At 40.5% G+C, this 22,557-nt stretch overlaps 1 protein-coding gene across 1 annotated transcript; it reads right to left on the bottom strand.

Annotated features, from left to right (window-relative positions):
* Positions 1–2,640: 2,640 nt before the first annotated feature.
* LOC140573723 (myosin-1-like) lies at positions 2,641–17,393 on the bottom strand. Its single transcript, XM_072693245.1, has 38 exons — positions 17,193–17,393; positions 15,977–16,120; positions 15,646–15,802; positions 15,515–15,542; positions 15,301–15,412; positions 15,122–15,214; positions 14,922–14,985; positions 14,334–14,432; positions 14,146–14,249; positions 13,909–14,047; positions 12,542–12,660; positions 12,303–12,452; positions 12,057–12,227; positions 11,633–11,939; positions 11,309–11,382; positions 11,129–11,216; positions 10,520–10,637; positions 10,313–10,436; positions 10,061–10,197; positions 9,320–9,575; positions 8,994–9,236; positions 8,723–8,899; positions 8,414–8,559; positions 8,214–8,304; positions 7,388–7,777; positions 7,185–7,311; positions 6,975–7,093; positions 6,710–6,906; positions 6,431–6,614; positions 6,173–6,338; positions 5,964–6,088; positions 5,573–5,881; positions 5,278–5,481; positions 4,144–4,269; positions 3,881–4,051; positions 3,699–3,803; positions 2,917–3,012; positions 2,641–2,829 (listed from the first exon to the last, which is right to left on the bottom strand). Exons 1-38 carry the CDS (start codon positions 17,391–17,393, stop codon positions 2,686–2,688), a joined length of 5,805 nt encoding a protein of 1,934 aa, XP_072549346.1. The 3' UTR covers positions 2,641–2,685.
* Positions 17,394–22,557: the final 5,164 nt, after the last annotated feature.

Genomic DNA, 22,557 nt, shown 5'->3' on the forward strand with positions numbered 1-22,557 from the left:
TCAGATAAACTCAAACGGTGTTTAATCGCATTTGTGTTTAGGCCGTTTTAGGCAGTGGCCAATCGGCTGTGGCAGGAAGGCGTTTCCTCAGTGGTTGAAGTAGACGCAGGTGTATGTCGACCATTAGTGGCGGTGAGAAGGCGGGACTTCAGCAGTTTGACCAATGGTTTCATGCTGATTTAATGTCACTTAAAGTAGCCTGTACGTAGACTAATAGCGGTGGTGAGAAGGCGGGTCTTAAACAGATGTGTTAAAGCTGTTAAAATCCGCTCACAGAATCAAATGTGGCGACTATAGAAGCGGAAATTCAGACATTTTACATCTTTAATTTACATTTTATTGAATTAAAAATTAAATATATATGAACTGTTTACAAAATAAACCTTTACACTTCCGTCCGTTTTTAAATTTATTAACTTACCAAACTGTGCCTAAATGCTGCTATATCATGGCCATCAAGAGGAAGATTAAAATAATACTGGTGTGATATCTGTGGCTTATTAACACATTAAAACAATGCTATAAAAAATAGTACAAGTACATTCATGGTATAAAAACCTTTTTTAAGTCTTCTGTGAGCAATATCTGTCCGAATATGGTTATTGGAAGATATTTGAGATGATGACCAACAGCATGTTCAGTTTGGACCTGCATACAAAATCTGTTACACTGTATATTTTATTTTGTTTATTCCACCTTCTCTCCTCTATAGAACTTTTACTTTATGTGGATGGTCGTTAAACTCCCAAAATGTTCCTCACATTCACAAATTTCATTTGAAAAATTAGTTCAATTAAAGAATCGTCCACTGAAACGTCTTCAAGGAAACCAAACGTGGTCTTCTCGTGGACCATCGCTCCACGGAGCCTCCGTCGGTACCTTTATTTTAAAGAGGGCTCTTTTGCATAAACACAATCAGCACCTGGGCACATGGGAATTGTAGGTTTAGGCTTTATATGTGATGCGATTGTCAGCTATACTCATACCTGCATGTATGACTTTGCACATACTGCTAGATCTGTTCATCTGTTGGTTTGGTAATCTGCATGACCATGTCTCAATGACTGTGGCTTGGTATTTGTGGCTGCCTGAATTAAGGGAGCCCTCTGCTGGCTACTCAGTGTCACTACAGACTAGGGTCAATGAATGAGGATTCAAAAAGTGCAGTAACTTACAGACTGTTCTTTATTTGGATCAGATATGCTACAATCCTAAATAACCTGAATCTTTGATAACTAAATTATGCCACAAGCGTTTTATGTCTACCCTATTTTACTCACTTACAGATCCTAGTGTTAGTGTTGTCTCCATACCCTTCAAACGGATAGTCAATAACTGCTCTCAGATAAATACACATCCCATGAAAATGTAGAATTCCCAAAGCAAACATGGACAAACCACAAATATGTTTATTACAGCTATAACATGGCCCTATGATGTACTATTACATAGACCTACTGCATTATTTACTGAAGTATATAAATCTATGGCAATGTCATGCACGGTTCCATAAGCTATTAAACAGATACTGTAAAATCCAGTGATAAGCTTCTCAAAAATGTACTGTATAAGCTTAGAAACAAAGGTATATGACACTACACACATCCATTCAAATAATTGAAACCAATGTTTCCAGTAATACAAAACCAATTTGGTTGCAGATAAATGTATAAATTCAATAAAAAAAAAAGCTTAAAATACTCAGGAAACAAAAAGGAGTTGTGTCCAGAATGATGAAAAGAGCTGCCGATGACTGTAAAGGGGCAAAAGTGAGCAAATCTCGACACTGACAGAACTACTGGAATTACACAATAGATACAAATGCAGTTTGTGATAGTAATGTAGTTTAGAATACACTAAATGTCCAAATGTTTGTGGACACCTAACCCTTCTAATGGATACATTCAGCTACTTTAAGTTGCACCCACTGCTGACACAGCTCGTCTAGTCCCTGTTGAGAAGTAATGGCAATAGAATAGGACTCTCTGGAGTAGATAAATATGAACCTATTGGCAGGGGGTATAAAGTCCCCCAGCACTGAGCTGTGGAGCAGTGGAACTGTGTTCTCTGAAATGAAGGATGGTGCTCCATCCAATACTTTTGAGATGAGTTAGAGGAGTTAGGGACAAGGTGGAATGGTGATCATCCAACATCCTGACCTCACTAATGCTCTTGTTGCTAAATGCAAGCAAATCCTAGAAAGTAGAAAGTTTTACCTGGAAAGTGGAGACAGTTACTCTAAAAAAAGAACAAACCCTTTTATTACCCTTGCTTTCAGAAGAAACAATGAATAAGCAGGTGTCCCAATACTTTTGTCCATATAGTGTATTTTAATCTACTCAAAATAAGTATGTATTTATATAGTTAGGTCTGTAGATATTTTGATGTTGACAAATGTATTGTAATTTCGCAGCTGTCTACCACAGCAGATTAGAATACAGACAATGTAGGAGTATTATCCATGTCTATTTTTAAGTGCTTAACTTAAATTAAATTGTTAATTTTAATACTTGTTGCAAAACCTTTGCAGTCAATAACTGCCTGAAGTCTGGAACTCTGGAAGAGTACTTATGGACTTGACTTTCCGACGAGATCCCAAATTACAGAAGGTACAGGTTTTTATACAAATATCACTTCATAAGGAAACCCCACACTTATTAAATTCCACTATGATGCCCAATTTTGCTACTCTCCTTTTCCGCCAATCTCTCGACTCTTGGTTCTTAGTTTGTTGACTTGAGACTCTGCGATGTCAGCTCTCTCCTCAGCCTCCTCCAGCTCGTGCTGCAGTTTCCTGAACTTAGACATATGAATGCTTGTTTGCTCCTCCTGTTTAGGGGTGATAATATAACAGCATTAACAGACAGTGTACTGCATTTCTCAACACTGGGTATTATAACTCAATATTTCACTTACCGCCTCTTCACACTGTCTTTTGTAAGTCTTCACTTTAAGCTGTAGTTTGTTGACCAAATCTTGCAGTCTGGTTACATTCTTCTTGTCCTCCTCAGACTGCAGTTAATCAAAATTTCTCTATCAGTCACTCCCCAAAATGCTAATACTGCATTCGCATTCTAATAAAACTAATGGAGCATTCATTAATACGTTAAACTGCAGGCTTATTATTCAGCTGTTCTCTTTGAAACCAATATGTAGGTCAAACTACCATTCAAGTGTCACTTCTCATTCTTATGATTTCTGTAATTTAATATTTATCATAATAATTAAATATAATTATGACTGAGTATATTTATGCACGTTTCTTTTGCATAAAGTTTATGTAATATTTAACAAAAAATATGTTATCTCAATATTTTCGTCACTGTATTTTGCAGTCTTCGAGAACACCACTTTTAAAACATGAAGGACACTGAATATTTAACTTAATCCCTGACGATATACAGCTTTTTAATAATTTATATAAGCATTACAAATCATTAAAGAATCTACAGCTCTGTTTATTGTTCTGGACACATGTAAAATTTATTTTCCTACTGATTGTTTCAAAAATGTAAAAAATTTTTTTTTACATATTTACCTGCAAACCACATGGGATTTGTTTTATTAATAATGTTGATTCCAAACTTTTGAATGATGTATATAGAAAGTGAGGCTAATGAACTGTAGGCCCATATAGAGACCCTTGCAGTTTAAGGTGCTGCAATGAGCAATAATAATACCACCAGTTGTTCTCCTACCTGGTATGTAAGTTCCTTGATTTTCCTCTCATATTTCCTTATGCCTTTCATGGTTTCCACTCCACGCTTCTGCTCTGCCTCCAGCTCATTCTCCAGCTCTCGGACCTGTGTCATATTTGAATTCATTAATCCTTAGGAAACAAAGGACAAAACATGAGCAGATGCTTTTGAGTGGCTCTTACTCTTGTCTCTAGTTTCTGGAGCTCTTTCTTTCCACCTTTCATAGCAATCTGTTCAGCTTCATCCAGACGTTGCTGTAGGTCTTTAACTGTGACCTCCAGGTTCTTCTTCATCCTCTCCAGATGAGCACTGGTGTCCTGCTCCTTCTTTAGCTCTTCTGCCATCATGGCAGCCTATAAACCAAAACATAACGGCCATTACTAGAGATCCAGAAGAGAAATATTCTTATATATGATGTTTCTGTAAGTTCTAGCCACAGACTTACGTCTGTGATTGCCTTCTTGGCTTTCTCGTCTGCATTCCTTGCCACCTGAACAGTGTCTTCAACCTCGCTCTGCAGGTTTGTGATGTCCAACTCCATCTTTTTCTTTGTACTGAGGAGACTTGTTGTCTGTAAGAAAATCATTAGATGTTTAATGAGCAGACATCTTTCCAGGCTTTTAGAGGAGACCTTTTGATTTTTGTAAACAAAAAAAAATATGACTGTAAATTAATTAGTTAGTTCTATGTTGGCTGTTTTTATTACTTGTCATATGTAAACTCTTATTTCATTTTCTTTTATTTGGAAAATTTAACCAACATAATTAGGAAGTCAAATTGATTTTTAAAAAGTCACTGTAGGCCTTCTGAATATGAGTAGAAATTAAAACAGAATTCTCTTGTAACAAAAGAAAAACAGCCGCAGCAAAAGGTTTCTGCCAGGGGTCAATGCATTCAGCTACTTTATGTTGCACCAATTTCTGACACAGACCACACACACAGCTTGCCTGGTCCCTGTAGAGAAGCATTGCCAGTATTGAGGTGGGGTGGTGATCATCCAATCTTACTAAAGCTCTTGTCACTGAATGCCATTCAATCCTAACAGCAATTCTTGGAAATATTGTAGTAAGCCCTCTGTGGACATAAGAGATAGTTGTTCCAACCCAGGATTTTGTAAGAGACTATGAATGAGCAGGTGTCCCAATACTTTTGTCCATATAGTACATGTCAGTGACTCTTACAAGCTCGCTGAAATTAGCATTTTTATACAGGCAGATTTTTTCCTCATTTGTATTTCATAATTTGGGCATTTATGATCCAAACTAAAAGCTTAGTTCTAACAGCCGTGACTCGCCACTACAATCTTGAATAGCTAGTAATTAGGATTAGATTAGATTAGATTAGATTAGATTAGAAGGTGACTGAAATAGCTGCTGTTAATGATGTCAAGTTTGAGCTGGTCTTTGGTTGGTGATTGACCAGATTTGGGTCAGATTTGGACTGTATTTTGTCTGTGATCAGGTTTTGATAGCGCAGTCCAGACAACATTAGGTCAGGCTACAAGTTTAGAATCCAAACTTGGTGATGTGAGGGTTGAGAATGTTGTCAGACTGGTTAAAACTCTAATGTAGGCGCCCACCTGAGCGTGAAGAAGCTGTGTTCGCTCACTCATGTCCACCAGCTCCTGCTCTGCCATCTTCCTGCTTCTCTCTGACTGCTCTAGCGCAGCTCTCATCTCCTCAATTTCAGCCGTCAGTAAAGCATTCCTGCGCTCAATCATGGCCAGCTGTTCCCTCAGGTCCTCTTGCCCATGGAGAGCACTGTCCAGCTGCACCTGAGTGTCCTGGAACATCCAAAGAAAGGAGATGTTTGCCATGTACATGTGTACAATATATGCAGGTGGTTACAGGTGGATGGAAATGAACAGCGTGTACTTTGAGCTGAATCTGCACGTTGCGGAGCTGCTTGCTGGCCTCGGCTGCTTGCCGATTGGCATGACCCAGCTGAACCTCCATCTCGTTGAGGTCTCCGTCCATCTTCTTCTTCAGACGCATGGCTTCGTTCCTGCTGCGGGTCTCAGAGTCCAGGGAGCTCTGGAGCATGTCCACTGTCCTCTGGTGGTTTCTCTTCAACTGGTCAATCTCCTCATCTTTCTCAGCCACTTTGCGTTCTATCTCAGACTTTACCTGGTTCAGCTCCAGCTGAATGTGAAGGATCTTTGCCTCCTCGTGCTCAAGGGAGGACTAGGAAAGAGCAAACAGATTCAAAGTCATTTTCTCTATTCTCTTAATTCCTAAATTTGTTCTACTGGGTAAGGAACGGTACCTCTGCCTCTTCTAGAGCAGTCTGAACTTCCACCTTGTCCTGCTCAGCTTGTTTAACAGCTTTTTCAAGCTCATGGATAGTCTTTGCAGATTGTCCTAACTGTTCGGAAAGATCTGTCATTTCCTCTAAAAAAACACAAGTGAAAAGGGTCATTACATATTGACTACAAGTCTTTGCAGGAATCTCTTCATTAAAAAAGTTAGACGTACGCTGAAGGTTCTTGTTCTCTCTTTTCATGTTCTCCAAGTGATCTAAAGCTTCTTCATATGAGTTTTTCAGTTTGAAAAGCTCTGTGCTCAGAGACCTGAATTCCCTTTGTGAGCCCTCAAGTTCTGACTGACTCTCTTCATACTTCTGCTTCCATTCTGCGAGAACCTAATTGACAAAGTGGCAAACCATTTAACCAAGGGCATACAACCCACACTCAGCTGGGAAAGATCAGAACATCAGGGTAAAAAAAATCATACTTTGTCAAAGTTCCTCTGCTTCTTGTCAAGAGTGGCATTAGCTGCGTTGGCCCTCTCTATCTCCACCATGAGGTCTTCTACCTCTGCCTGGAGTCGCTGTTTGGTTTTCTCCAGAGAGGCGCATTTTGCATTCACAGCTTCAGTTTGCTCTTCAGAGTCCTGAAGCCGCTGAGCAAGTCTCTTCCTTCGGGGTGCACATGTAAAACAATGGTAAAGGAGATAATGTTTTTTTTTTTTTTTTTACAGTCTCAGAACAACGATTTTAAAAAGAGACTGTACTTGGCCTCCTCAAGCTCCTCCGTGCGCTGGATGGCATCAGTCTCATATTTGGTTCTCCACTGAGCCACCTCGCTGTTGGCCTTGGACATTCCACGCTGCAGCTCAGCCTTGGCCTCCTGCTCCTCCTCAAACTGCTCTCTCAGCAGGTCACAGTCATGCCGAGCTGACTGCATAGTATGGGCCAGGGCGTTCTTAGCCTAAACAGCATGAGTGCATTAGTGTACTGGTATGAGAAACCCATTTCCACAGTGGCAGATACACTCACCTTAACTTCTTCTTCCAGTTGTCTCTTCAGTTCTTCAATTTGCTGAGTGCACACCATTTTCACTCTGCTAAGCTGGGCAATAGTAACTTCCTTTTCTTCAAGTTGACGGGTGAGCTCACCTATTCAAGGATTATAATGACTATTAGAAACACATTAGCACACTATGTACCTGTGATATGGTGGGCATCCCAGAAATTATGTATACTCAACCGTTTTCAGTTTGCAGCCGTGCACTGTGGGTAGTGTAGTCATTTAGTGCCCTCTGGGCCTCCTCCGCTTTTGTTTTGTACTCATGATATTGGTCCTCAAGATTGCGACACTGCTTCTCGAAAGCAGCCTGAGTTATTGAGAGACGGCATCATGAATATTCAGTGATCCAAGACGTTAACAGACAACAAAGGACAATTCCCTACCTTCATTTTCAAAACACTCTCCATATTACCGGCCAGGTCATCAATCTCCATCTTGAGCTCACTCTTCTCCTTCTCTAGCTTCTGCTTGACTCTCTGTAGATTGTCGATTTGCTCCCCAAGCTCAGCCACACTATCTGCTTGTTTCTTGCGCAGAGTGGCAGCGATGGACTCGTGCTGCAAGGTGGACTCTTCAAGATCACGACGCAGCTTCTGGAACTCGGCCTCCCGTTTCTTGTTCATTTCAATCTGAGCTGCGGTGGCTCCACCAGCTTCTTCCAGCCTCTCACTGATCTCCTCCAATTCCCTGGAGAGGTCTGCTCTCTGCTTCTCCACCTTGGATCTGGCGGCACGCTCGGCTTCAACTTCCTCCTCAAGTTCTTCTATTCGAGCCTACGTTTAAATATTTAAGTACTTAGAAGGTAATACCAAAAGACATACAGGCAATTCCAGTGTTTCTGTCCACTATAAGGACAAAAGTATTGGGACATCTGCTCATTCATTGTTTCTTCTTTTGTTGTAGTAGCTGTGTCTACTATCCAGAGAAGGATTTCTACTTGATTTTGGAGCATTGTTAAGAGGATTTGATCGCATTTAGTTACAAGAACGTTACTGAGGTCGGGATGTTGGCTGATCCCCACCCTACTTCATCCCAAAAGTACTGGATGGAGCCCCATCACACAGCTCACGCTTCTAGCCCAAGCCTGGCATTAGCCATGGTGCCAATAGGTTCATGTTTATCTGCTCCGGAGATTCCTACTCTCACATTCATTAGAAGGGGTGTCCACAAACATTTGGACATATAGTGTATCACTGCATTCAAACATACCTGAAGTTCCTTTATTTTCTTTTGATGCTGGGCGCTTAGTATTTGCTCATCCTCTATTTTACTGTGCAGATGGCTAAGTTCAAAGTCTTTCCTGCCAAATCACATGAAAAAGGAAGATCAACAATTAAAGCTTATTTTTTATTATTTTTATGTATTAATACAAAATTAGCAACACGTTGATCACTAGCTGAGCACTGTACTTTTTAAGGCGTTCCTCGATTTGTTGCTTCTCGTTCTCCAGGTCCATTATATTTTCCATTGACAGCTTCAAGTCCCCTTCTAATTTTCGTTTGGCCCTGTCCAGATCTCCTCTCAGTTTCTTTTCCTGCTCCAAAGACCCCTCAAGCTGCAAAACATACATGCCATTAGTTACTGCTTCTTCTTTTGGCAGATGTTTTTTTTTTATATTCTGTAGCAGCAAGGTTGAAGGAAATTGTTACTTAATGATGCCATGCCATTTTCCCATCATATCTGTTACAGCCCTATTTGCTTTCATAAGAGGCACTTACATCATCTACTTGTTGTTCCAGCTTCAGTTTAGTCTTGGTCAGAGTGTTGACTTTGTCTTCCTCAGCTTGAAGATCATCTAGCGTCTGCTGATGGACCTCTTGCAGGGCTTTAGTTTCTTTCGAACACTTCAGAAGAGCTTCCTCCAGGGTGCTAAGTTCCTCTGTCAAGTTCTTCACCTGAGTTTTTGGAAATCTTGTCTTGTAAGCAGTGTGCAAAGAAGCAGAGATACACAAGTCACAAGCACATGTCTGAGAAAAGCTTTGATCTCACCTTGTTTTCGGTGGCATGCTTCTCCTTCTCCACTTTGGCGATGGTGAGCTCCAGGTCATCAATGTCTCTTTTGAGCTCGGAGCACTCGTCCTCAAGCTTCCTCTTCCTAGCCGTAATCTCTGCATTGATCTCCTCTTCCTCCTCTATCCTCTCAGAGAACTCCTTCACCTTGGCCTCCAAGTGGATCTTACTCTTAATCATACCTTCATACCTCTCCTCAGCATCTGACAGATTCTCTCGTTCCTGCAGATGTCGAAATTTTGCTGTGATGTGAACATTTATTTGGATGTTCGAACTGGGAAAGAAAATCGAAAATTTTAACCTACTGCTTGAATCTGAAGGTAGAGGTCATTCTTTTCCTGGACAAGAACAACCATTTTCTCCTCCAGCTCCTTCCTCCTGGTCTCTGACTTCTCGAATTCCTCCTTCATCCTAGAAAATTCCTCTTTCAATGTCTGCATCTCCTTCTCTGCCTCGGCACTACGCAGGAGCGGCTTCATCTTGAAGAACAGCCTCATCCATGGCCAGTTTTTGACATTCATGAATGAGCGGATGTTGTACTGTATAATGTAGATGGACTCCCTGAATAATGGCATAATAGTAAGTTAACACTCTTCCAGTGTAGACAGATATGGTGCACTCTACACCTCCACATATACACTACATGTCCAAATGTCTGTGGACACCCCTTCTGTTGAATGCCTTTAGCTACTTTAAGTTGGACCTATTGCTGACAGATGTGCAAATGCACAAAAAGCTTGTCTAGTCACTGTTGAACAGAACTGCCAATACAATATGAGTCTCTGGATCTCTCTGGTACAAAATGGTATAAAACTTTGAACTGTGTAGCAGTGGAACTGTGCTCAATCAATTCCAACTCCAAAATCTAGTCTAAAGGTTTTTAAAGTTACCCTTGATTTTGTAAGAGGAAAATAAATGAGCCAGTGTCCCAATACTTTTGTCCACATAATGTACCTCAGATCAACATATGACATAGTCCAGTCTGTAATAGTCTATAATCAGACTTGGCTCAGCAGGCCTTCACTCAAACATGTTTATATTCAAACCTTTTCTTCGTCATCTCTTTAAATTCAAGTCTGGCAACACAACCCCTGGAGACAGCTTGGATGCGGGTCATTAGCACTGCCAGCCGTTCGTCTCTCATCTCCTCCAGAAGTCCCAACAGACCAGCCTTAAAGAACACCTTAAAGGTGGGTGAGCAGATAAATGTCAAATGACCAGGCACATGAGTATACAAATCTGAATGATTCTCATGCCCTGGATATTGGTAGGCACATTTTGCAGTTATCTGTAATTACCTTTGTGTGTCCAAATTTGTATTGGGCATGATCCACATCAATGGACGCCAGCAGTTTCTCAGATGCCTTTTTGCTGTCAATGAACTGTCCCTCAGGAATAGCACTAGCATTCAGGATCCTGTACCTTTAGAAAGCACAAGCCACATAACTCTTAGTGGATGTGTGGGCTTTTAAGCACTGTACAGACATAAGAGTGAATAAATGTACCTCTGCTTAAAGTCACCATAGAGGATTCGGCTGGGAAAGCCCTTCCTACAGATTCTGATCCCCTCTAATACACCATTACAGCGTAGCTGGTGGAGAACAAGTTGATGGTCCATAGCACCTGGGGAGAACAAATTAAATTATATGGACAAAATTATTGGGACACTTGCTCATTCATTGTTTCCTCTGAATTCAAGGGTATTAAAAAGAGTTCATCCTGCTTTTGTTGGGAATAACTGTCTCCACTGTCCAGGAAAGGCCTTCTACTAGATTTTCGAGCATTGGTGAGAGGACTTGATTGCATTCAACAAGACGAGCCTTAGTGAGATCAGGATGTTGGATGATTACCACCCCATCTCATCCTCACCCCAACTCCCAGCTCATCCCAAAAGTATTAGATGGAGCACACACATGGAGCTCCACAGCTCTATGATGGTGCCAATAGGTTCAAGTTTATCTATTGGCAATACAAGCTGAATGCATTCATATGGACATATAGTGTATATAAAATAAAACGCAATATATGATATCTTCAAAAATGGCAGATCTATCTGCCAAATATATTTATCTCCAAAGGACACTGACAGGACACTTTGAGGAGGTTTCTTTTACCTGGTGTCTTGGTCTCATTTGGAATGATGCAACGCACAAAGTGAGGATGTGTGGACCTAAGGTTAGCCATCAGCTTGTTGAGATTTTCCTGGTGGAAAGAGCACTAGCTTATTAGATTATTCTAATGGCATGCTCATAGCATTTAACACCTTCTCTTCTGTTATATAAAATGTTCTTTACTCTAAAAAGTGCAGAGACAGTTTGGAAAGAGGATCCTTTCTTCTTCCCTCCCTTTCTAAATCCACTGGTTTCGGCTGAAAATAGAGAAAATGTATAGGTTAGTTATGCCTTGTGTACATTCCTTAAAAAATTAGGTTCTTAATGAGTTTTTAGTAATGGTGATCACCCAAAGAATCACTTAAATGCTCAAATGGTTCTTTGCTTGGTTGCCAGCTCTTCAAATACAATGACCTTCTTGTGTAGACAGTTCTTTATTAGATGGACTTTTAAAGGGTATATCTCACCAAAAAAGTCTGAAAAGCCATTTTTTGTAGACTGACTTACCATCAGCTAATGCGTAAGTGGCAAAAAGGTTGCACAGCAGCTTTACTGCTGCTTTCTGGTACAGCTGAACCACTGTGTCGTTCAATGGGTCCTTATTCTTTTCCAACCAGCCAGCTATATTATAGTCCACTGTGCCGGCATAGTGCACCAGGGAGAAGTGGGCCTCAGTTCTGCCTTTGGTAGGCTTGGGCTTCTGGAAAATACTGTTCTTGCCCAGGTGCTGGTCATAAAGCTTATTCTTGAAGGAACTGTCTGTTGCCTTAGGAAACATACACTCTTCTTCAAGGATGGAGAAGATACCCATTGGCTGTGAAGCAAAGAAATCAGGCTATTCAAAGCTAATTTCTGTCACCTTTGAAAAAAATACTCAATATTTTGCATGGCATTTACAGAATGGTACACCAATAAAGGTTTTATGACATGCCTTCTCAATAAGCTCGATGCAGGCAGCCAGGTCCATTCCAAAGTCGATGAACTCCCATTCGATTCCCTCTTTCTTGTACTCTTCTTGCTCCAGCACGAACATGTGGTGGTTGAAAAACTGTTGCAGTTTCTCGTTAGTGAAGTTGATGCAGAGCTGTTCCAGACTGTTCATCTGAGATTTAAAGAAACTGTGTTCAAGTTTGAGGGTTTCACTCACTCAAGTGGCAAAAAGTAGGGCAGTTCTCACCTCAAATATCTCAAACCCAGCTATGTCTAACACTCCAATGAAGTGTTGCCTGGGTAGTTTAGTGTCCAGCTGTTGATTTATCCTGGTTACCATCCAAAGGAACAGCTTCTCATACACAGCTTTCGACAGAGCACCCATGGAATTATTCACCTAAAAAGCACAAAACTCCTTTTACATTGTCTCTATTACAAAACTCTATTACATTGTCTTATGATGATGGACTACAGAAATGCAGTTACCTGTTGAACAGTCTGTCCCTTAGTGACATACTCATTCCCAACCTTCACTCTGGGGTAGCAAAGAGCTTTCAGCAAATCAGCAGAGTTCAGGCCCATCAGGTAAGCGACTTTGTCAGCCACTGATAAAAAAGGTATGTTAATAAATGAAGTTTCTTTATTGTTATATAAAACCACAGTCTCCGAGCTTTAATAAAGTTCAAAACTATTAGTAAAATACGCGACTATGCCAGAGTAAGAGGTAACCCTTTATTTGTTTACTTCCCAGACAAAAAGCCATTAAACGTTCTATTTTAAGATGATATTTCTGGAGGAGATCATAACAGTTGCATAATAAATCAGAAACTCAATGGAAAATAACTGAAAAACAGCACATTTCTAAACCTGCAGTTAAAGAATTGAAACACCTAACAGCTGTGAGAAAACCTGGTAGACCACCAAAACTGTCACCATGAGGTAAACAGCATTAAAAGCTTTTACTTTTACAGAAAATGAAGGTCCACTTTTGCTTCAGATCTGAAAAAAATTCCCAGATGTTTCTGCTCATATTTTCACTGTAAAAAAAAATAAATAAATAAATAAAACAGATTAAGGCTGTGTGGTTAAGTCCTCTGGTGTTCTCAGAAGATTGGACTGCTAACACCAAAGTCCAGACCTTAACATCATTGAATGTGTTTGGAGCTGCCAATTTCTTTGAGAAACTAAAATAGAGCGCCATCTGGTGGCCTCAAAGCGCCATAATGGACATTATTCCATAATTCCTTTATAAAACTATCCCTGAAACAGTCTGTTTTACCAGCAGGAGAACCATGCACCTTTCTTAGTTTTTAAACCCTCACTGAAGAGCATGTTCAGAACCGAGAGGAGGCTAACGCTACTGCTAATACACACACACTATAGAAAAAAAGTCATGGCACATTCACCCACTATAAGCCAGTTTTTTCTCATCAGTAGTCGACACACAGCAGCAGATATCAGTCCAGAGTGTGTAATACTATACACACACGCGCGCGCCAGGTAATTTAACTGCAGTGTTTTAAAGAAGCTGGGAGCTGAATGGCCGGGGAGGAGAGTCAGACTGGATTATAAGACACTAAACTCAAAACATCTCTACTAAAGTAAATCAAGCAGTCCAGAACGTCTCATTATAGAAACTGCTACTAAAAATAAAGGGATTTCACTGCAGTATTAATCAGCAGCTCATTTTATCTAAACTGTGTGTCTGTATTTCTTATAGATCTGTTTAGTATCAGCTACCCAGCATTAAGAGACAGAATGGGCAAAATAACACGATTGGGACATCCCTAATTTGAACTGGAAATTTAGAATAGGGTAGTCTCTCACTGTATCTACATGACAAAACACATTACCCTCAGTGCCATCAGGCTCTGCCTGTTCCTCACGCTGCTTCTGCTTGAACTTCATGTTCCCATGATGCATTACTGCTCCAGTCAGCTTGTAGATGCCAACTTTCTCCTCAGAGTTGAAGCCAAGGATGTCAATGGCACTCTGTCTTATCACAGGGGACCAAACCAACGGTGTTACTGCAGGTATGTGACACATGCAACTGTGTTCATCTGAATGACTGAATGCAAGTGTAGCCTCACGTCTGTCGCCATGAGCTCTTCAGTGTCATTAATGCTTTGCACTGTGATCTCCCCTTGACTGATGTAAGGATAGTCATATGGATTGGTGGTGATCAGCAACATCTCTGTGAACAGCAAATCATAATACTGTCTAGTGTTGCGTGTTTTACATTAATCAAGTCTCAATTTTGCAGTTTATAGACACTGACCAATCAGGTCTGGTTTCCGGTTGGACAGAATTTGATAAAAGATGTGGTAGCTCCTCTCTGCAGGGAGCTGAAACGTCACCCTGGACTTCTCCAGAAGGTCTGAGGAGGGAAGACCATAAGGTTAAAAAACACTCTAGCATTATACATGTCAGCATTCAACATGATAAACCACGCCATGGTCAAAAGCCGGACCAGTACCAAGAGCCATTCGAGCTTTAAGTACGTCTCGGCTTGATCCGCCATCCCTTAAGATCCATGGAAGACAAGCATACATGCTTTTCTCTGTCCTGGCATCGAAGTGGTGAAACAAACTTCCCCTGGGTGTCCAGACAGCAGAGTCGCTCGCTGTCTTCAAGCATCAACTAAACATCCACCTCTTCCAAGAGTACTTCAGCGAAGTGTAGTGCTGAGTATTGTGGTCTCTATACTGACTTTTGTGTTTAGTAGTATCTAAGCTTAGAGGTATTTTTTGGATCCTAGCCTATACAAACTAGCTAAGGGTATTTTCTGAGTGAATAGTGAAGCACTTTTGTAAGTCGTTTGTAAGAGCATCTGCTAAATGCTGTAAATGTAAATAAACAAACTCACAAGTTTCAATATCGGCTGAGGCCAGCTTCCCCTTTGTCCCAAAGTGGATTCGGATGAATTTACCCTGCAATCAGCAACAAGAGGAAACACTTTTTTAAAATCCTTTGTTATAATATTTACATTTTTATGAAATGTGATCATAGATCATAGAGCTTTACAATGTCTAGGCATGCTTTTGGATTCCTAGCAAATTAACTCACAAAGCGAGAGGAATTATCATTCCTCACAGTCTTGGCATTCCCAAAAGCTTCCAGTAGAGGGTTGGCCTGGATGATTTGATCTTCCAGGGTGCCCTGAATATGCAAAGCAATTAAATATGAAGAATGTTTTTGTCTATGGGTTTATCAGTGGCTTAACTACCGAAAACACAGTGTCTCACCTGCAATTTTCCAGACGTCTGCTCTTTTTTCTTGTCTCCAACACATGCAATTGTCGCAAAGTACTGGATAACACGTTTAGTGTTGACAGTCTTTCCAGCACCAGATTCTCCGCTTTTAAATAATAAGGAACAGCAGTGTGTTTCAGCAAACCTCCAGTTTAAACAAATCTCAGTGTTTCAATGTTTATGCAGATCTGTGAACTCCTGTACATACGTGATAAGGATAGACTGGTTCTCTCTGTCTGCAAGAAAGAGTCATGAGAAGGGTATGAATCCCAATCTGATCACTAACCACATTCATTTCAATGCAAAGGATTAAGACTAGCATGTTCTACTGACTGTTACCTGTAAGCATGAACTGATAGGCATTGTCTGAGATGGAGAAGATATGAGGAGGCACCTCCTGACGTTTTTTGCCACGGTATCCATTGATCACCTCTGGGTTGTAGACTGGGAGCCACTTGTAAGGGTTCACAGTCACACAGAAAAGCCCAGAGTAGGTCTGCAAAGAGTAAGACGAAACATTCAGAAATCTTTAGAGATCATTATTACTATTATTATTATTATTATTATTATTATTGTTATTGTTAGGAAATATTTTAAAAATTGTGCCGGATTGTGCTACAATCACAAAAATGCTGAATTTTGAGTCACTGTGGAATCAGTCTTTGCTTACGTAGATCATCCAGGCTTCATAACGATCTTTCAGGTTGAACAGCACAGCTGGCTCATGGAGGTGGGTCAGCATGGCCATGTCCTCAATCTTATCAAACTTTGGAGGATTCATGGGATGGATATCATCCGGCTTTACCATGACGACCTGTCTCAGATATAACCAATAAGGAATAAAGCTCAATGTGATGCTCAAATATCCCTTATGTGTTTTACAGGGAATACTTTTTACTAGATTTTGAAGCATTGCTGTGGGAATTTGATTGCATTCAGCAACAAGAGCCTTAGTGAGGTCAGGATGTTAGATAATCACCACCCCACCTCATTCCCAACTCCCCAACTAATGCCAAAAGTATTGGATGGAGCATCATTCATCATTCCACTGCTCCACAGCGCAATGCCGGGGGTATTCCCGTCTAGCCCACACCTGTCATTAGACATGGTGCCAGTAGGTTGTCATGTTTATTTGCTTCAGAGAGTCCTATTCCATTGCCAATACATCTTTACAGTGACTAGACAAGCTGTGTGTGTGCATTTGCACATCTGTGTCAGTAATAGGTGCAAGTTAAAGTTGCCGAATGGATTATAAGAAGGGGTGCCCACAAACATAATAACATCATATTTCATGTCCTGGGTTAGATTCCCCTTGTCTGGCCAAGCACACCAAACTGCACCAATTGTAGGATTGGCTGAAGCTCCATCATTCCAGAGAACACAGTCTCACTGCTTCACAGCTCAATGCTGGGGGGCTTTATAACCCTTTTAGAGAGACCTATTCCATTGGCAATACTTCTCTACAGGGAGTAGACAAGCTGTGTGTGTGTATTGGCACATCTGTGTCAGCGATGGGTGCAACATAAAGTAGCTAAATGTATTCATTAGAAGGGGTGTCCACAAACATTTGGACATATTGCCATTTCCATTTAAAATTCCATTCAACCCCTTAAAACCTACAAGATTTGTGGAGTGAATTAAAAACTAGCCTGTTTAGAATTTAAAAGGTAGGAGGTACCAGTTTCCAAGACAGTGATTAGGTCATAAACTTTCATAGGTACCAGTTTCCAAGACAGTGATTAGGTCATAAACGTTCATAAATATTCCTTTCACCGGATATCCATTTAAAATGCTGTGTAGTCCAGGACTAGCTCCCTGTCCAGCCCATAAAGAAACAAACTAAGAAGCAAAAAAGCAAAACTGGACCTGAGGTAGTCTTCACTCACCCTCCCATCTTCAGTCTCCACAGACACGTTAGTTGCATCTTGGCTTTTGATTTTGCCGCGCACATACTCAGCTTTAGGGTCAGCCACAAAGCAGGACGTCTTGGCATCAAAGGGCTTGTTCTGGGATGCAATCCTCTCTCTTTCTGATTTGCGCAGGTATGGGGCAGCCACCCCAAATATTTCAATCTCAGCATCACTCATTTTCCCCTTCTGGAATATGAGGTGAAGATTGTTTTGCCAGTTGATAAGAAAAAAATTTAGAATTTAGACTCAACAACAGTTATGCAAGTGGTAAAACAGCAGTACAGCAGTACAGTGTAAGAATACTCAGGTACTTGATGAGAACTGATGCTTACCTCGGTGCTGTCCACCAATCAAACCAGCAATCAAAAGGGTCCAAAAGTGTGTATTATAGATAACAGCTGAGGTATAACGTTAGCAGTGTGGCTAACTGATTGATAGTACATGAACTGTCTAGCTTCCCTCAGCTCTGCAGACACTCTAACTAGACTTTGACAGTTTTTATAAGGGGTGACTTTTTTTTTTTTTCTTCATCACATTAAACCTGGTCCATATTTGGGGTGGGATCTATTATGGCTTCAAAGCCACCGTGGGCAGTGAACAACGTTGATTTTGTTTTTGATATATCTATCTATGGCTGTATTGTGTCACCTCTAAATGTTTTAGAGTCTAATCTCCAAGCCTGCCCATTAAAAAGCAATGATGGTTAAGAACAGTAGATTATTGGGCTCTGGGGTCTGACATGGCAGGCCTCATTTTGTAGGATCAAGGAAGATTAGGTCCATGTGGGCATCGCTTAAATTCTGGAGTTGACTGTCTGGGATCAGGCTCAGGCAGAATGCTTTGCAGGACCACTTTGGAAAATAGGCACACAATGGCATAGCATTGTTTACCAGCCTTTCCCATGCAAAACAATTCACTAAGAGTATTAACCTAAAGATGTGACAGAATGTAGATATATTGATACTCAATAATGATTGTCTTCTCATTTGGAATAAGTCTCAGTGGATGTATTACAGGTGCAACCACATGGCGAAGTTTCCTTTAAAGAAGGAAATTCATTCTGTGGGGCGATTAAGTGATGTGAAACCTTTTGATTAACAGTTTAAGTGCATGAAAAGTTTCCAGCAACACAAAACATTGATCCCAAAAGTCCAACTCTCCATTTGCAAATACCCAATAGAGCCTTATAAATAACAATGCTGACAATGGATCTAAAAATCAATCCCTCGAAATCCCCTGTATACATTCATACCAACCCCATACCCTTCATACCCTTTGCTCTTGTCAATTTAGTAAGGAATGTTTTTCAAGTGCCCAGTATGTCACAGCCATGTGATGCCAATTCTGTATATAGAGAATCAGGACTGGGCCATCTGCTTTGACAGCTATCAACCTATATGCATGAAATCCTCTGCATATCATCCTAGGTATCACTCTAAAAATGTCAGCTAATAGAGCAGCTGATTGTTTTGTGTAATGGAGGTGTGCTACAGTAACCTCAGTGTTTTTCAGTGCAATTTACTGACATTTTATATTAAAATTGTTTGATGAGTTTATAGAACAAACACATATAATCTGTCGGCCAAGATGTTTTACAGTCAACAGTACTTCATACAGTGACAAGCAATTCTATTTAAGATTACTTAAAGATGTTCTAGAATGGAAAACTGTATTTAACTTAGTATAGTTGACTAATGAGAGTGCAGTACATAGAAGGTACAAACCATTATAACAGTGAGGCAGTAATGACAGGGTTGTGGGTTCGATACCCTGGCTCAGCAAGCTGCCACTGCTGGGCCCTTGAGCAAGGCCCTGTAACCCTCTCTACTCCCTAGTGGGCTGCCTCTCTAGACATGTGTGCTCATTATCACACATTGTGTGTTTGATCACTAGTGTATCTGTGTCTGTTCACTGCACTAATGGGTTAAAGGCAGATGGTAAATATAGTTGTCTTGTCTCATAAAAATATGGCTAAGGTCAGCCAACTGCAGAGAAAGCTGGTGAAACATGTGGGTGATAGGCTAAAGGCTAGCTGACCAGACAGTTAACTGCACATTGCACCCAGAGGACTAACTAGTAGCCAAGACTCTGGAATGATATAAAAAAAAAGACAGTGTTCTTGTTACAGTGCTAAAAACTGTGTTGCTCCAGTGAGCTGTCAAGGGTCGTGAGCCAGCCTTTTTACGCAAGCATCATTTTTCACGAGCCCACCCTAAAAGTGTTAACAAGTTTCATTCTGAAGCATTTTTTCACCCCAAGCAAAGTTTATTTACTGTGTTACACACTAATTCGTGGAAGCCCATTCCAGCCACTTAAAATTAAAAAGCATAAAGTGCCTCAAAATAATGAGAAAGCATCTCATAATATCTCAAAACATCAAGAAAGCATATTAATGACTAACTATCTCAAAAATAATGGCATAGCTAAAATGAATGAAAGCTAGACGTACATGCTGGATTTGTTTTTTAATTTGTAAGTGGTATGAATGGGTTTCCATGTTTATTATTTATACAGGAACAATTTAAAATTCTGACCATACTGAATCAATGCATTCTGTTGCACCTTTAAAAACAACACACTCAACACATCACACTCTATTTTTGTTTATTCCAACGTATCTGGCCTTTCCTAGGGTTTTATGACTGCATTTCTGCAATTTACTGACATTTTATATAAATATTGTTTGATGAGTTTATAGAACAAACACATATCATTTGTCAGCCAAGATGTTTTACTGTCATAAAGTACAAGTTCATACAGTGACAAGCAATTCTATTTAAGATTGCTTAAAGATGTTCTAGAATTAAAAACTGTATTTAAAATACTGACCATACTGAATCAATGCATTCTGTGGAAACTTTAAAAATGTAATGGGGTTTGAGGCAAGTGTGGTTTAGGCTTACCTTAGGCTTGCCTGAGTAATTGGGAGGCATGACTGTGAAAAGTACAGAACAAGGTAAGTGAAAGGACGAGAACTCTCTCTAACTCAGATAATAGTGGAAGTACGGACACAAAACAGTACATTAATCAATGCATTTGTCTTCTTGTCTGCTTCCTCCTGGCCCATGAGCCCTTATTGGTATAGCCCAAACTACTACTACACTACTATTTTTTGTAATATCTCACGAAAATGTGAGGACTACATTTGTGGTAAAGGGGACAGTTTGTCTTATTTGATTTGATCAATCTAGTCCTTCAGAAAACATCATACGCTTCTCACTCACTGATCTGAACTCATTGCCCTCACATTAGTGAGACACAAGAGAGGTAGCCTAATGCTATATTTTCTGCATGTGTTTCTCAGCATGTTTCCCATCCTTAACAGCTAAACTGCAGCCAGGTCATTGACAATAGTGGGTGACGTCTACTAAACTCCCCCAGCCAAACAGACACAACAGGGTTCATGTGTTTCTCATCTAGGCTCTCGAGGAGGGGTGTGCTGCAACCCTTCTTGGCTCCACATCACAGCGCAGCTAATTGGCATTATTCTAATGGCTCACGAAATGTCAAATGAAGGGCTGGCGACAGCTGCGACTGTTATTGGTCTTTATCAAACATGACAACTGCTGTGCTGATATGGGCCTCATCCCGACCTCTTCAGACATCCCAGAGGAGCCTGATCCCAGAAGAGCAGCAGACTCACCAGATAAGAATAAGGTTAACTCAGCTGCAACTGAAGACGCAGAAGACACGCAGCCCTCTCTGCGGCCAAAAAAGGTTTGAGGACGGACGGCATCAGGCGAGATTAAGAAGTTCAGAAGTCAAAAGAAGGAATCCGCATAAAGCAGCCACTGTCGCCAAAAGGACAACTGGGTCTGCATGTTTTCACCGGCTCTGTGGAGAATGAGCTCACACCAAAGCTGGTCCCAGTTTAGAAAGTCATCAATAGCATGCCTTTAAATTAGACCACTCTTTGTGGGGTTGACATGATACCATCATGCATTTTAATGCTGATACCAAGTGTAATATCACAATGCATGGCATACAAGCCCTAGGTTTGATCACAGAATGCTACAAAGGCTATAAGCTAAAGGCTTCCCAGTCCTGATCCGGGTGTTGAGCTTCAGATTGAAAACTAATCTCATACATATGTATATGTGTAGCTATAGGTAAGGACTTTTTTTGTGGCATCTGAATATTAGAGACGTGTTGGATGAACTTCTGGGGTGGTAGATCTCCAGAACCAGTTATTGGCACCCCTACATTTTTTTTCAAAAGATACCATTCATTACCCAGTCTAAGTGCTCCTCACACAGAAACTACACAGCTAAATCAATCAGATGATTGGAAAAATCCAGGCAGTAATCATAGTTCTGTTTTGAACCTGCAAATAAACACATGCTTTTTTACACATCAAGCCAGAGTATGAACATATATCATCCAAATCCTTCAGTTTCAGCATTGCTCCAGAAGGGGTTTTGTCACCTTATACTGTGTTAAGCACTGCCTGTTTTCACGCATGTGCAGACAGAGAAATTCAAGAATACACCACTTGAGAAATCTAACTGCTGAGCTAAAATTGAGCTAAAACTCTTTACTGGATTTCTTACTCAGATTTCTAAACCTTACTCCGATCTAAGAAAATGTATGCTGTTTACATGACCACTTGAATCATCAGATTACTGCAGAAATCTGATCATGATCAGATTAATTAGTGCATGTAAACGCACTCAACGATGTGCAGTATCGGGATGTCAATCAGAACAAAGACCATTTATAAGGAGCAAAAGACAGACTGAAACTATATATATAAACTAATTATGGGTGATGTAGGTCCATAAAGACACATAAACTTCAGAAGTGAATGTCAAACAAAGAATATAGAAGGACTGTACTGAAAAAGCAAGGCCACTACTTAGAAAAATTATTCAGCATATTTGTACATGTACAGCCTTGTAAAAGTATTGAACTTTTCAACCTTTTGCCACATTTCAGGCTTCAGCAGATATTAAATTGAAATGTTTTGTGAAGAATCAACAAGTGGGACACAATTGTGAAGTGGAACAAAATTTATTGGATATTTAAAACTTTTTTTAGAAATAAAAAACTGAAAAGTGGGGCGTGCAATATTATTCAGCCCCCTTGCGTTAATACTTTGTAGCGCCACCTTTTGCTGGGAATACAGTTGCATATCACTTGGGGTATGTCTCTATCAGTTTTGCACATCGAGAGACAATTTTTGCCCATTCGTTCTTGCAAAGCAGCTCGAGCTCAGTGAGGTTGGATGGAGAGCGTTTGTGAACAGCAGTTTCCAGCTCTTTCCACAGATTCTCGATTGGATTCAGGTCTGGACTTTGACTTGGCCATTCGAACACCTGGATACATTTATTTGGGAACCATT

This window comes from Salminus brasiliensis, chromosome 12 (genome assembly GCF_030463535.1).
Source record: "Salminus brasiliensis chromosome 12, fSalBra1.hap2, whole genome shotgun sequence".
Lineage (NCBI taxonomy): Eukaryota > Metazoa > Chordata > Actinopteri > Characiformes > Bryconidae > Salminus > Salminus brasiliensis.